This window comes from Lonchura striata, chromosome 2, assembly GCF_046129695.1.
Source record: "Lonchura striata isolate bLonStr1 chromosome 2, bLonStr1.mat, whole genome shotgun sequence".
Lineage (NCBI taxonomy): Eukaryota > Metazoa > Chordata > Aves > Passeriformes > Estrildidae > Lonchura > Lonchura striata.
The window spans coordinates 102,194,082-102,210,314 of record NC_134604.1 but is presented as its reverse complement, the minus strand read 5'-3'; the positions used below and the strand labels follow the sequence as shown (position 1 = coordinate 102,210,314).

At 39.2% G+C, this 16,233-nt stretch overlaps 1 protein-coding gene across 2 annotated transcripts in view; it reads left to right on the top strand.

Moving 5' to 3' along the window:
* MAP7D2 (MAP7 domain containing 2) overlaps positions 1-16,233 on the top strand; it is an 87,820-nt gene that overhangs the window by 39,003 nt on the left and 32,584 nt on the right. For both annotated transcript variants that reach the window (XM_077781637.1, XM_077781636.1), the window contains exons 2-3: positions 12,378-12,455; positions 15,631-15,794. In XM_077781637.1, coding sequence (XP_077637763.1) covers positions 12,378-12,455; positions 15,631-15,794 — 242 coding nt within the window. The remainder of the gene's footprint in view (positions 1-12,377; positions 12,456-15,630; positions 15,795-16,233) is intronic.

The following is a 16,233-nucleotide window of genomic DNA, read 5'->3' as shown; positions in this document are numbered from 1 at the left end:
TTTAAGCCTGTCAGTTTAAATGTCAGGCAGTTAATTAGATGAATATCAGTATAGTATAACATCAATGTCTTTTACATGAAATATTTAATCTGTGTGTTTAAATATGTTTTTTGGCTAATCTGTGTGCTATCATTTTTATTATTAGCTTTATTCTAGGTGAGTTATTCAGAAAATGTGCAGGAGAAGCTAGAGATTCTTCTCTGAACTATTAGATTATCAAAAAATATAATATGGAGATTTCTGTATTTGTTCTTTGTAGAAACTTCCATGAGTTTTAATAGATTATTTAGAGTTCTTGAAGGTTTTCTTTTTACTCAAGGCCATCATGTTGTGAGTAGCTGGGGCCTTGAAAATAGAAAGCCTTTATTGATATAGGGCATTGTGTAATTTCTAGAGGCATGCAAATTAATAAGGATTTTGATGCAGATTTTAAGAGTCTTGCTACAATTTCAAGAACCGTTGTCTGTATTTCTTGAAAAAGAGATTAAATGTAGAGGATCACATCTATTTGTCTATCCATCCTTCTTCTCACCAATAATTAGCTGTTGAAGCCATCAGTCAACTTCAACCAAATTTGTCATAAATGATAGTTTAAAGGATGCTATGTTCCCACAAAGATGATAAAATCAGGTGATGCCACAGAACACAGTAAAAGCTCACCCCCGTATTACATGGCCTAATATTCACCACTTTCATGAGAGAATTGTGATTGACCCTGACCTCTGAGAACACTTCAGTAGAGAATCTGGTGTCAAGGCACAGCCCTGTAAGAAATGAGGCTTTTCAGTCCTGTAGAGGCATTTTGAAGTCACTTGTTTGAAGACTTTAAATTACCAGGAAAATAAAAATCTGTGGGCCAAGATTTCCAGCTCTGCCCTTATTTATGAATGAGAACAGAAATGTGCTTTGCAAAGTGCTACAAAATCATGTGCAAGACTATACAGAGGCAGAAGGAATAAAGTGATTTAAAAAAAATTTGCTTTTGAACCAAATAGCTTTTCTTATGCTTTGGTGGAAGACCCATATGAGCTTCTTAATAGACATCTGTCATTTTGGACAAATATAAGCTATATTTTTTTTTCTTAAATTTTTGAAGTCACATTCTGCTAGTTTTGTGCCCAGAAAGCATCTGGACACTGATGTTGAATTACTGACTCTAGCACTTACATGCCAGCTTTGGACTTTGTCCTGAATCAAGTCAGTCTTCTCCAGATGGCTGAAGCATCAACAGAAATACTCCAAGAAATGTTGTTCTACAAGTACCTATATTTTCTTTAAAAAATATGTGCTGGACTAGTGTGTCTGGTCTTTGAAATGAATTCTAGTAGCAGTGAAAAGAAAACACTGTGCTTCTAGAGTGCACATGTATGTGCAAGGGCCTATTTGTGTCTAAAGGCTCTAAAATGCTCGTGCCACGGGAACACCAGCTGAGTCTCCATGGGTCTCCCCTGGTGCCCGCAGTTCCTGCTCCTGCACAGGAGTTCTCCTGAGCGAGGGCAGAGGCACACTTGTCCCAGCAGTGAAAGCTGCACGTTGTTGACAGGATTATTAAAATATTAGCTCTGTCTCTTGGCTTCTTCCTCTGTGGGCCTCGAAGGTCACAAAAGAAGGTAAGAAACACCAAGTGGATTTCCCTTCTTCCTGCATAGTGTTGCCACATCACTGCGAAAGTTTAGATGAACTTTGAGAGAAAACACTGAATACAGGATCTGATCTCTGTGCTAAGTGCTCCTTACTGCAGAGCTTAGTGACCCACTGTTTTAATTGGCCTCTGTGTTGGCTTAAATGTGCTGTCAGGTTTGTCTTCAGCATACGTTTTCATCTTAGCATGTAATTTAAGCATACAGTTTAGTCACTTTATATTCTTATTTATCCTTTAATGTTATAGATTTTTGTAAGTCTTTGTAAATGCTCCAATTTCTTACCCGGAAAAAGCCTCAACCTTTTTTTTTTTTGAGATTTGAAAAATCAGTGGATGCATAATCCACTCACCTCTCTTGAGTGGAAAGTTTCAGTCTGGTAAATTATCTTTATTATTCTGTAGGTTAAGAGCTCCATGAATAATGTGATTTGTATTCTGAGTTTTCATAAACAACTAATATAATTTATAGCTGGAACTCGGATAATCCTCTGAGAAATTAGAGATTAAACAAGGATGTATGTTTTGTGGTGCTAAAAAGACAGACTTAATATTTTTTACATTTGTTAAGGTATTGAATCTCCAAATAATTTCCACTTAAGAACATTGATACACGTAACTCTTTAAAGGGACGCAGAAATGTTCAGCCTTATTTGTGTATCTGTCCATGTCCATGCTGTCTCTTGCCCTTGAAAAATAATCTTCCAAGTACTGACCTAAAAGATCTAAGGTCTTCTGTTTCCATAAAATGCAAACATTGTCAGAATGGAGCAGGACTTAGGCAAGGAGTGGGTCCCAGCATGTTTCAGTTGTGACTGTTCTCTCACTGCCCTGGACTCCTTCAACAGGCTGCATGCATAAATGAGCTTGCCTGGGTCAGTTAAGGCAGTCTCTACTTTGGCATATTTCCTAGGCTTCTAGAAGCTCCAAGCAATTCAGGCCCTTTAATATAGTTCAGGGGTAAGAGTTGAATGAGGTTCTTGCTTTTGGAGCCCTGCCCTTCAGGGGGCTTGTCTAACAGAGGCAATTAACACTTCCTATGCACATTGCCAATATTAAATTGTTGGACCAAGAACAGTCATCATAAACAATTGTACAGAGATGCCTACATTTTGTACAAAAGGATGTATGTAAATGTAATATTTTTGTTCTCTGGGACAGAGAGGTTGCCAGTGGTCAGGTCTCAGCAGTATCTTGCAGATGGACTTGGGTGCACTGAAAGCTTTGTGATTTGGATTCTTGGAGTGTCAGAAGCTCACAGCTAAAGCACAGGTAGAAATGTAAGCAAAAGTCCCAATGAGGACATGTTAGCTCTTGATGGAAGACCTAGAATGATTAGATTCACAGATGAGACTACATAAATGCCAGAGGGAAATGTTCTGGATTTAAAAGGGTATTTGGATCCCACCACTAAATTATGTGCTTTATTAAGAATTATGTGTAGGGGCCAAGACTGGGGGATGCAAAACCAGGAGCTGTGTGGAATACACTTTGATGAATTGGTGTTGACCATAAACATAGCTAAAACTGTATGTTCATACATAACATTATAAATATCAACTATGTTGGTATAGTTCATCTACTAAAATGCAAAAAAAGAACTATGAAGCAAACATGTAATTGTTAAAACTTTTGCTCCCTGTGAGGATTTACTGTGCATGTTCCTAGAATAAATTGTTTTGATTTTGATAGTCAGTGGGTGTTCTCCCTGAAATAAATGACTTGGAAGTATAATTAGTGTGAAGCACAGCAAAAGCAACATTTTAACTATTGCTTCTGAACATAGCCAAGTACACAGAGGATGAAGTTCACTTGATCATGTGTGCTGTGGATTAATCCGCTTTGCTTCTTTTTATTTTGGAAGCTTTTTGCCAAATCAAATGGAAAATGTACTTTCTACTTCTAATACTAGTAGCTGCTTCTATTTCGAATAATACATTGTTTCAGCAATGCATGAGGTGTGGGTAGAGCAAAGTGAAGGTTATTTAGGTCAGTCCTTGATAACTGCATGTCATGTTAGTAAGTCATCAACACTTTCTTTTGATAGGGAGATATATATATATAAATGGAAAATTGCAAATGGATTATTCTTTCATTAAATACTTTATATTTCCTTTGCTGACCACAAAGAGCAGAACAGAAGCATCCTGAAGCTTTCTCCAAATCTTCACTCATGGAGGACAGAGCATAGTGGTAGATGAAGGTAATGTTAAAAACTTTATATTACTATCTAGGGAAAAAGAATTTCGACATGTAGTAATAAAGGACATGCTGACAACATTTCACACCTCCATAAGCATTGTTAGGAGCCACATGTGTTTTCTTGGTTCTCTTAACTGTATCTTTGCTGCCACTCAGAGCAAATTCCAAAGCACCAGTGTCTCTTTTGCAGTTTCTATTAAATAAGACTTGAAATTAAAACAGAACTAGTAAAAGGACTCTGCAGAACCATCCTGTACATACATGTGCCACTGCATGAGTTGATGGTCTATGTTGCACCGTACAAATTGCCAACTCTTAAGTGGTCATCCACCAAGCCTCTGTCATCCATGTGTGAGCCTTTTATTTGTAGATATTTTGCTTTGCTTTATGTTATCATTTCTTCTGTGATTGTCTTAAATTTTTTTAAGGACATTTTGTGGGAACATACTGACAAATCCTTGTCATTTTCACTTCAAGCTCCAAAACAAAACTTTCTGGCTGAAATAGGTTTAGAAATAAGCTGTAAATTTTTGTCATGCTTTTGTTTTGGTACCTAGACATAGAGATTAATTACCAGTTTGATTATAGGATTTAAAGAAAATCTTTATTGGCTGCCTCATCTACAGGCAGTCACTTTGCTGCAGAGATCCATGGCCTGCAAAAAGGCCACAGCAGAAGGTAGGATGTACAGAGACTGCTGGAGCTTCCTCCAAAATGCTGTCCTATGGCCCTTGAATAAGCTGAAATTAGAGATTTGCAGCTGCTATGGACTGGTGCTGTGAGAAGGAGCTCTGGCAGCACAAGAATGGCCTTCAGCATTGCACATCATTCAGTGCCTTGAGCTGGGCAGCGTGACACGTTCCAGGTAACTGCCACAGTGGGAAAATCATTCCAGCTTCCCTCTTCTCTGTGAAGTAAAATTTTAATGCTGGATGCTGATGTGGGGGTGTCTGGCCTGTGGGCGGAGGCAGGACAGCCACCCACTGCAGAGGGGAAGGTGACTGGGCTTGCTTGGCCAAAGAGCCTGGGCATGAAGACAGGAGCTCAGCCCAGTGTGCTCCAGGTTACCTGGGTGCTCAGTCTGGAAACTCTGTGTTCTGCAGACAATATTTGCAAGGACTGGCTCCTGCAGCTGTGAAGGTTGGATGGGGGGTTCAGCAGGAGAATGAGCTGTGGTGCCCCTCAGTGCAGGGCAGCTCCTCGCCCGCCCGAGGGCTGCCCAAGGCTTCTGCTGAAGCTCTTCCTGCCTGGCACAGGGGAGCAGCTCGGGGCTCTCTTCACTTCTGCTGTCTTTGTGCACTTCAGCTCTCACTGGAGAGTGCAGCACAGCGGTGACATTTGAAAAACCACCAAAGCATAAGATCACTATTCAGTGCCACACACCAGCAAAGCCAGTTAACTTGAACAGGAAGTGGGGTTTAATGTGCATTTGGGGATTACAAGGTAGTGGAGGTGGGAGAAATGGGTACTTACAGTTCCCATCTGGTCTGCTCATGCTAAAAATATCCGAATTTCTCAGTGAGATGCTAGTGTTTCACTAAGCTTTGGTTATCTAATACCTAATAATCAATATATAACATCAGCAGATGTGGATACATAGATGTGTATTTTCACTCCAGAAACACTTTTAATTAGAAATTGAATTCTACTAGACTACACTATTTACATAAATACAGCTCTAAATACTCATGTGTGTTAAATCTGAGAGAAGGACACTGTCAAGCACTGGGTAAGCCTCTGGACTCCTTTCTGCCTGAGAGATTATAGAAGCACATAAATAAAACATCAGTGTAGAATACACATTGGACAGAGTGCTGCTGACTACACCTATGCACTATAGAGCCAAAGCTCTTTTTCTTGTTCATATTGTTACCAGTAAATGGAATTGCTTTCATTTTGACGTATATATTCCTAAAATGAAACTGTTTGGATTGAATTTACTGTGATGGAGAAACAAATTTATCTGATCCTATAAAGTTTCCCTTAGATAATTTGGGCAAAATCACTGTGACTTGAGGTTTATTGTCTTACACTGAGGCTTTTTCTTGCAAAAGTCAAAGTACAGTGAACCAGGCAAGCTGTGTCTACACTATTTATAGCTACTCTCTTTCCAAAATATAAATTTTCCTTTCAGTATGATAGTACATGAGTGATAGGACTTTTTTTGCAGACTTGGGTGGGCCAAGCTTGGGCTTCCTGATCCTAACAAGGTATTTCCATATCTTCTATTTTAACACAGTCATTCTACTGAAGTCAGTGAAACTAGTCTGTGCAGGTTTATCAAGGCATAAATTGCAAATACGAGTTGGAACTATTGCTAATTGAGGAGATAGGCAGTAAGTGAATGAAAGAAGAAAATTATTTCAACCATGGGAAAAAGTTTTATATTCAAAATGTCTATAGCTTAGGGGTTCATAGGTTTTGCTTTTATTTTTAGTATAAAATTTCCAGCTAGTGCCACCTTGGCAAACCCTAGAAGTTTCAAAATGTTAATTGTGAATTAGAAAGAGTATTTGTGGTGAGGTTTTTTGTTGTTGTTGTTGTTTGGTCAGGTTTGTTTATTTTTATCCTTTCCAGAATGCACAGTGTTTCCTTCTAGAAAGTTGTTGGACAGGCTGTAGAAGGGAAGATCCTACCTATAGATGCCAGATGGGGTCTAGGAGTGTTTGAAAAATACAGCTGTAAATGTTCATGTGTGTTAGATCTTTGAGAAAGACACTGTCAAGCACTGATTAAGCCTCTGTACTCCTTTCTGCCTGAGAATGAATAGAGGCACATGAATAGAAAGAACATCAGTGTAGGAAACGTGGACACAGTGCCACTGCTTGGTATGGACTCGGTGGGGGGCTGTCTAGCAGGGACCTGTTCAGTAAACTAAATAAATAATAACACTAGATTAATTATCTAGTATTTTCATAAGTAAAAACATTCTACTAATGTATCTTAACATTCTCTGAGCGCTCTTGAGGTGCATCTGCTGTGTCTGCCTGATACTGGAGTCTCCTTGGGGCATGTTAGGGCTGCACACACAGTTGTACACAATCCCATGTAGCTGATTAGGTGTCTGTGGGCTCATGCAAAACTGAGATGATCTGCTATTTATATTTTGGCTTTTTTTTTCTTCCCATGTAGTAATTCAGATATTTATGTCAATATATGTGATCACAAAATGACCTATATATACTCTATGTATAATTTCAAGGTTATTTGGCCAGTATTGCGGAGCAATTTCATCTTAAACTTGAATAAACATACCAGTAGGATACATTTTTCTGCAGTCTTTATGGAAGTATGTTTTACAGCTGAAGTTCTTGATTCAAATGGATAATTTGAAAATCCAAGGTGTGGAGCAGGAGCATAAGGCAGGTGTCCTATTTGTTTAAACAGAGCATGCAGTCCCCAACAGCTTCTCTGTTCTATCTGCCAGGCAACATCTCAGACAATTAGCCTGGGGTTCTGAAATGTCACTGTGTTTGGCAACTGTTTGCCTTTAATGACTTAATCCACTTAACATCTTTATAACAACAAATAGCCATCCTGGTATTTTAATTAGATATAATGGAAAATGCTCCTTTTTAATTTCTGGTTATATTTGAAATCCAGCCTGACAAATATAAAAATAAAATTAAGTATCTGAAACTGGGGAAATTCTGATTCTTTGTATTAAGATTTTCAAATGCAATAGAAAATAGAGAGCTTTTTTAATTAAAGAAAATATAGAATAAGATAATTATCAAAAAGGGACAACAATCCACTAAATCTTACTGAACCTACCTGCAAAGCTCTTGTGGTGTTTGCATGTTGCCTCTACCTGAAAGTCTTTCAGCTAATTAAAATTAATTAAAATTTAGGAAAAGTGCCTTTTGCCAATAGAAAGTGCCATCCAGGTACAGTCACATGCAGCTTTGTAACTATTTTCCCCCTCAAAGTATAGCTAATAGGTAAAAACATGAACATTTCTTCATTCAGAAATACCCAGAGGGAAACAATGAAAGGTGGAAAATGTCTGTTCATTATTGTCTCAAAGAACAGTCCCACAATCCCCAGGGAGGCAAATCAGGTTTTAGGGAGCAAAACATCCATTTTATAGATGAAGATTATGTTATTTGAAGCAACAGAGCTTGCCAGCAGTACAGTGGGTTTAAGTGCAGTGGTGTCGCAGGCTCATCTGGTCCCAGGCAAGGCCACCTACTGGCAGAACTGCATTCAAACTGGGAAATTTCACTAATTCAGCAGCATCAGTGCATATTGTGGAAAAGGTCTAAAAGTGTTGGACAATGTCAGGTAGAATGGACAAAGGTCTAAATGTCTTGAATGTGGTCATGCAGGATGGCCAAAGGTCTCAGTGTGTGGAGTGCTGTTATGTAGAGCTGGTCTCAGATGGCCAGCAAGGTTCTTCTATCAGGATGCCTGACAAGGGCTTCAATATCTGCTGTGTATAAATACAATATCTGCTGTGTATAAATATTTTGTGAAACCAAATTCACAAAGATGGGGATGTGGGTTCAATAACAAAGTGGAAAAAAAGAAAAGTGAATAGAGACCTTACCTGCTGACAATTACTCAGGTGTGAATTTCAGGAGAGGAGATGCCCAAGCAGCCTGTTGGTCCTTTTGAAGTATAGTCTCAGCTTCTGATAACTAATTGTCCTGCTTGGATACTTGTTTTCTCACCAAAAACAGAATATGGATTTCAAAAGATAGAGCTTGCCTTATGTCTCATCAGGAGAGGACAGCCTTCCTCTGTCTTGAGCAACCACCAAGAGGCTTTCACAAACAGGAGCAGAGCAGTGTGTGTGGACATGTTCTGGCACTGTTTCATCAGTCTGAATAGGTTTGCCTTGCCCATTAAAAAGGTTGAAGCAATGATTAACGTGTTGGGTTTTACTTCTGTGACTATTTATTTTCAAATAACATGGAAGTATTGATGGAATCCTGCAGCATCAGCTGTTCCATTATTGCTGCAAGTCTGCTGCTGACATTGGAACTGGTTTTATGTTATGGTCTTTATCTTTAGAAACGGTCATTGTAACGAAGTCCCAGATGAACATCTGGCCCTCCTCAATCAAAAAATGAGGCACGATCTCAAGGAATTAGCCCAGTGCCTAAGTGCATGCCTGAGAGAGTGGGGACTATGTGCAAAGGACTTTTGGGGGAGGGCTGGGAAATAGAGTAATAAGTAGAAGCAATTTGTATGTGTGCAGTTCCTGAGAGTAAAATCTTTGATGTTATTGTTTGAGCAATTTCCTTATTCCTCTGCAAGTCTGGGAATAAATGTTTATTAGGGAATTTTCCTCCAGTATCCCTTTGTATTCATTACTCTGGTTGGCAGAACAACCAGCCTGCATTTATTTACATCCTGACTCTTTAAACATGTTGTTAGCTGTTACGTGCCTCTTTAAGTTAGGGATCAGAGGCTTAGCTGTAAGTATGAGGAAGGCTCAGGATAAAGCAGCGTATACAGATTTAACCCGAGGTCAAAGCTCCGTGAGAGCGACTTTGCCGTGGGCTTTGTTATTCATTCAGACCTTCTCCTGCCCTCTGCTGGCAGTTCCCTGTTATCCCGTACACTGTTCCCGGGATAGTTACCTGTGCCAGCTCGCTGCTTGCAGTCTGCTTTGCCAAACGGAATGCTTGTCATTAGTGAAATACCTTGCCACAGGTAACTGCTGTGCCCACTGCATTTTTAATGTTATATGAAGATGCATGAAGTACGGTCGTCTTGGACTTTGAAAATCATCTCAATGTACAAGCTTTTACCCAGGGATCGGTTATTCTGTCCTTCAGAACTGTATTTATGTTCTGAAGTAAAGTTTCTGATTTTTGGCAAGCATGCTGATTTGCAAAGCCAAGTTCTTGAGTTAAGAAATGCCAGCATTGAGGATGCCTGTGCTATTTTAATGCTGCTCTTGCCATCTTGTGTTTGATGCATGGATGTATTAGAATACAGTTTTCCTCCACTGCTTTTTTGGTGGGCTGTTTTATTTTCATGTCGGTGTATTACATCTATCATGAACAGTAGTTTAATGTATTGGTAGTTTCACCTGTGATGTAGCCAAGTGTGGAGTGCTAGTCTCCAAAAAGCCTTCAGGTACAGTTTTGTCTACTTTTCAGTTTCAGAAAGAAATAAGCAAGAAGCACTAATAACTTTGAATTTGGTTCAACTCTTATGCACTGAATGAATAAGCAAAGGGATCTAAAAGGAAAAAATGTAATATATATGTAAGAACAGGCAAAATAAAGATTGTACAGACTGTTGCAATTTGGATGCTTTCTCATTTCTTAAATATGTGACATTACAGCCTTGATAATCTTTTAGTATTTTCTGAATTGGGTTGCAATATTCAAATGCTTGAGCAAGCCAGCCTGAAAAATTGTGCATCAGCTTTGGATAGCAATGGGGTTGTGAGCAAGGCTTTTAGATCCACTTTTACCAGGTGTTTGTGAAGCAATCAAAGTAGAGATGAGTTAGTTATAATTTTATTTATAGGCATAATGGGATGCATTTTTGCTGGCAGTTTTATGAGATAGTTGCTGTAAGCCAGAAGAGTGATGAGAATCAGTGCAGGATTTTGTGAACATAGTTCATGGACACAAACTGTCTTGCTGTTCCTCTCCATCCCTCCATTTATCCCCATTCCAGTTTCTGTACTTTAGGTTCCACCTCTCCACCTGAGTTACATCCTTTGCCACAGAAGACCTTAATTTGTGCCTCTGCTTGTTTCTTTCCCTTTCTCCAGCCTCCTTGTTCCCAAGCTCAGTCTTCCATTGTTAGGCTCTTGATCCATTAGAATTTCATGTCCCTCTGCTGCTTCTAGCCTGAGTTGTAGTTTTCATGTTTGTTCAACTTTAAGACCACTGAAAAACTTTCCATTGGAGCTATAAAATACCTGTGCTGATTCACCTTCTTGGCTACCTATTGCAGGCCCCTTCAAATCAGTTACAAACCTTTGCCATGGTTGCTTTACTGAGCTGCCACCTCTTGTCTCCTTCTTCCTTCTCAAATCTGAAAATAAATGTCAGCCAAGTGAGCAAACAAGTGGACTAGAATGGAAGTAGGATGAGTCTTTGGCAATAAATAAATAAATATGTATTTGACCCACAAATTTAGTTGTAATTAAGCAGCTGGGAGCTATAATCACCTTTTTCCAGGGGCCTGGCTGCCTTCAGGTAGTAGCAGTCTGTGTGTGCCGAGAAGGATTAGAGATGGTCTTCAAAGGTGCTGCTTGGGGAAAAAGCAAGCTGTTACTGTGATGGGGACAGCTGAGACCCTGCCTTTGTCACCAGGGGCCACTGAGGCTGGCTTTCAGCCTTCCTACAGAACTGTGCATTTTAGAGAAAGGTACTTTCTATGCAAGACCCTTGCTCCCACAGACAGGATGCCTTTGGAAAGGAACCTGCAAGTGTGACTTTTCAGGAAGGTAGTTGAGGTTACAGTCTATGTAATTTTTCCATTCATATTTATCTGATAAAATGAGCAAGTGCAGTTCTCATAGCAAAAGGAAGGGGACTTAATTAGAATTCAGTAACTCAGTAGGGAGCCCAGATAATGACTGCAAATGATGTAAACTGTGCTGTGAGACACCATGCCTGTTTGCATTGCAGCACTGCCTAGACCTCAGGAGATCCTGAGAAGAGAGGGAAGGGAGGGCACTGGAGGCCCTGTCAGCTGTTTTAAGAGGATACCATCCCCTGGATGCTCTGTCAATGCACTCTGGTGGCCTTATGCCTGCTGTTGCATAAGGTCCATTTTAGGTCCCTTTGATGCTTGTTCCAGGGCATGCAGGCAGGTGACCCCAAGGCACCTGGTGTGTCACACTCTGCCTTCCTGCCTCCTTAAATTGGGCTTTTTAACTGCTCATGCAGTGCAAAGAACTGGGGTGTCTGGATCCAGGTACAAACATCCTTAGGCAATCTCGTCCCAAACAAGTATCTTACTTTTAGATACCAACTCCAGGAGGAAACAAAGTGTTTCCTGCCTGGGAAAAAGGGTAGGAGGGCTGATGCTTCTGTAGCCTCATCCAGCAGTAATTGCTGGTTGTTGAAGTGCTGAGCAAGCAAGGATACTGGAGGGGGCTGTGGTCAGCCATAAATATAAAGGCTGGGACTCCATGTAGCTGCTTACTGCTTTTCTGAGCTACCTTTTTCTATCTAGCCAAAAATTTTTAAATTAGCTTATTAACTAAGATAAGTGCATGTTAAATTGCATCCTTACCATTTTACTTAAGGAAGTTTCATGTTTTGAAACAAGCACTAACAGCATGCTTGTTTGCTCTGAGAAGAGGAGTCGGGCACTTCCACTGAGGAGCCGTGCTTGGAGTTCAGCAGTAGGTGGGAGACTGTGCTCAAGAGGTACCTGAATCCAGCTCGTTAACCCGCCCGCATACAGGAGCAAAATTGGTTTTGTTATTGGAGTGGTTAAATGCGCTAGTTATGATCTCTTTTTGATGCATTCTTTTCATTTCTTTTGGATCCTTTTTTAGTTTTGCTTAACAGCTTTTTAAGGCTTTTTTTTTTTCCCCTCCCTCTGTCTTCAGCTATTGATGGATTTCTAAAAACTGATGAAAGACAAAGACTGGCAAAGGAAAGAAGAGAGGAAAGGGAGAAATACCTTGGTAAGTTGGCAGGAGGTATATCTATTATTTATATATACTTTTTAATAGGCTTAACTAACATCACATTTTTTGTGTTCTGATTTTTAAATCTTTTTGTTCAGTCTGTTCCTGGTCTTTACCACTTCTTTTAACTTAAATTATAAAAAATAATCTTACTGCATTTCCAGTCAAATATTTAGTATTTTATATTTACAAGTTGACTTTCTTCTTTGATTTGTGTGCCTTTGAATATAGGTTTATGTTCAAGATACTGCTGTTATGATACCAGTTTGTGAAAATTCCAAATAAGCCTTGAATAATACTTAGAATAATATGTAGGATGATTTGATAAAGCAGCCTCAATTTTAGTCTGTTTGGTTTTAGCCACATTGAAATACATAATAGAGTTGTTAAGTACAGCATTAAAGTGTGTACTTTTCTGTAAGTTGTAAAATGGCTAATCTGATAAAAAATATTCTTCAATTCCTGAATAACATAACCAATGACTTCAGATTTTGTTTAAAACAATAATTTATTTTTAATCTATTAATATGACCAGGGAAATGTTGAGAGAATTGCAAAAATAGATATGTAAAAAGTGTAAATATATATTTAAGGGAAGAGGGTGTATACACAATTAAAATATACATATATATGTGTGTGTGTATACATATATATATATTCACATAAATGAAATTTTCTGTTCAACATTGATTCGCATTTCCTATATCCCTCTGTGTATATAAAGTGTTAAACAGTTAACTTCACTTTTGCTCATTGTAATGACAAGAAAGATCAGTAGCACTATTCCTAGAGATAACCTGACAATACCTAGCAGAAGGAGTTGTCAGTGTTTTATGATTGTATGTAAAATTTAAGATAAGCATATATTTTGGGGAATGTCAACTAAACAAGTATGGGCACCTGTCAAAAGAATCATAGGAAACTACTGTTTTTCTTGCAATAAATAAACAAACTGTTGACCATTTATTTGCAAAGTCTGGGGCTTGAGACTGGTGACTTGACATTTTTCATTACCATGGGCTTGGTCAGCATGATTCCTTTTGGTAGTTCTGGTGAAAATGTGCTGCTCTTTAGTACTTAACCTTGCCCGAGCTTCTGTCTATCTGGGACTTACTTCTCTTCCAGGTATGCTCAGTGTAGGCTATCTCTTCTTTCCTCCTGATTATCCCTTCTTTTCTGGTTCCCAAGGAAGTGATATAATTATTAGATTGGAAAGGACTTGGAATAGAAGAGATGAAAAGGAAACAGAAACCTGGAGATTTTGGCCCAGGGGATTTGGAAGGTGGTGTCTGCAATTTTCTCCCAGACATCATATATGGCTCCTGAAAGCATATTTCTTAAGACCATTTCTGTAATGGGGAGTTTGGATTTTGGTCACACTTTGATTGTGAGAATTTTCTTTTAGAAGTTCAGAAAAAAAGCAGCATGTTCCCCCAAGGGTCAGATCTTTAAGGAGTCGGCAGATACTGTATAGCAATAGGAAGTAACTTTTTCACCTGAGCCAAAACTCATTAATCAGTGGTTTAGCATCCTGAAATTAAGCAACAAGAATTGTATGTGTGTCCATGATGACAGAATTGTTTACTTCTCTGTCCAGAATCAGTCCCAGGTTTCACCTATTTACTCAGAAGGTAATCTTAGCACAATCTTTGGACACCTCACTTTATTTTTGGTTTTTATGAACTTCAGCATGCTTTGTCACCTGCTCTACCTGATGTGGCTAGCAGTTGGAATAATTAATGCCTGGTCACTTGTTATCCACTGTCTCCGAGGTAACTTTGTTGACAAGTCTGAACTTAATGCATTCAATCCAGGTTCACTGCATCACTGACACTCCCCTCATACTACCCTGTCTGAGTTGGGAGGATTAGTAGATTTTCATAGGACAAAAGGGGAAGACAACATCAACTGTATTTCTAAAAAGAATAAGCCAGAAGGTGTTCTGGAAAGCAGGCTGGATTTGAGGAGGTATTGTAGAAGGTTTCTGTATTCAAGGGAAAGAAATTGAATGTTGGAAAAGGATCTGGTGTTGGGAAGACTCTGGCTTTAACCCAGGGGAGTGAGGATGGAGTGGGGCTAAGAGGGACAGAAAGTCACAGGTGTGGTTAAAGACCCTGGGGACAGGAACTGAGGGGAAAAGGCTGATCTGAGAAGAGGCATTTGGAATGACTGGGCAAGATCCTAGGAACACTGGGAAGATAATATAGGAGAGTTAGAAGGATGATGGTGTGCTGCACAAGGAAACAGGAACTGAAGAAACAAAGGCATAATTGAGCAGAGGCATAAGTGAGCAGGAAGAAGGACTAGCTCTTGTATTAACAGTGTTAATTCTGGCATTTTTTGATTTCAAGCTTTAGCCTAGCAATATTCTTTGATATTGGCTATATGTGTGTTGTTATGTGACACTACAGGCTTGTGTGTATATAGGCATGCTTACAGAACTCCTCTGTTGCCTTTTTATGGAATACATGTGCATGGGAAATGGATTTTTCCTCTCAATTTGCCACGTTAATTCCTGCTACTTGTTCTCATATGTACACCTGAAGCAACAGTCCAGTATGTATTGTTGCAGTCCGAGTTTCTGAAACATCAGGGTAATGTCCCATGAAGATTATTGCTCCAGTAGGAATAAACAGCTGGGCAAAACCTCAGTACAGAAGTAATTTTTTTTCATGTGAAGAAGCAGAAGTGGGTAAAGATGTAGCACCAAATCAGGAGCTGAAAGATGTATTTTCAAAACTCCATAGAAAACACAGAATATGTTGTTTACGAGTGTCTGTTTTAAAGGCAGCTCCATAACAAGAAGCACACTTTTAAAGAAGTCCCAAGGGCTCTTGCTTCTACATATAGAGCTGATTTCCTGTCTAAAAAAAATAATTTGGCTTTATGCTTCAAAGGGACTTGATACATTAAAAACATTTGCTAAACTGTTTTGTACACCGGGGTACAAACTAGCACCTTGTGTACAAGGGCTTCCCTATTTATTTATTGAGCAAGTTGCTTAGATTAACTAATAATTTCTGTACTTCTGTGCACTATATTTTTAATCTCAACTGACTAAAATCATGTGTACTTGTATTTGTTGTTTTGCACTATTGTTTCATGTAACCAAATAATTTTAAAATGGAAGAAAATGTGCATGATGTGAAATGCACCCTTTTCTCTGCATAAGCTGCTAGGGAGCAGCAGATACTGGAGAAGGAGAGAAGAGCAAAACTTCAGTATGAAAAGCAAATGGAGGAGCGATGGAGAAGACTGGAGGAGCAGAGGCAGAGAGAGGAGCAGAAGAGAGCAGCTGTTGAAGAGAAGCGGAGACAAAAGCTCAAAGAGGAGGAGGTGAGGTCTGCTGGGAGATGTATGGCAGCGCTGAACATGGCTGAATATTGACACGCATTAAACCATGGGGGGTGGGAGCAGGACTGGAGACATGTGAGCAATTACTGCAGGAGCTGCAAAGCACATCACCAGAGCTGTAAGTAGTCTACCACTGTACATCAAAAACAGTTTCCAAAACAATTTTTCAAAATTTTTGTCTGATCTCCTGGAATAGTCATCTACTATTGCTAACATATCTGGGACTCTGATTGTCAAATATAAAGCACCAGCTTTTTGGAAGGAAGTCTTTAAAGATGAGTGTTTCCAAAAAGGGAAAGATTCTTCTTGTTGTTCTGTTTACTGTCCACGAAAAAGAAATAATGTGTTGTTCCATTTTTCCTCAGTGACAGAAACTCAGAAATTTGTACTTAAAGCAGTGAAGAATCTAGGCTGTTTTTAA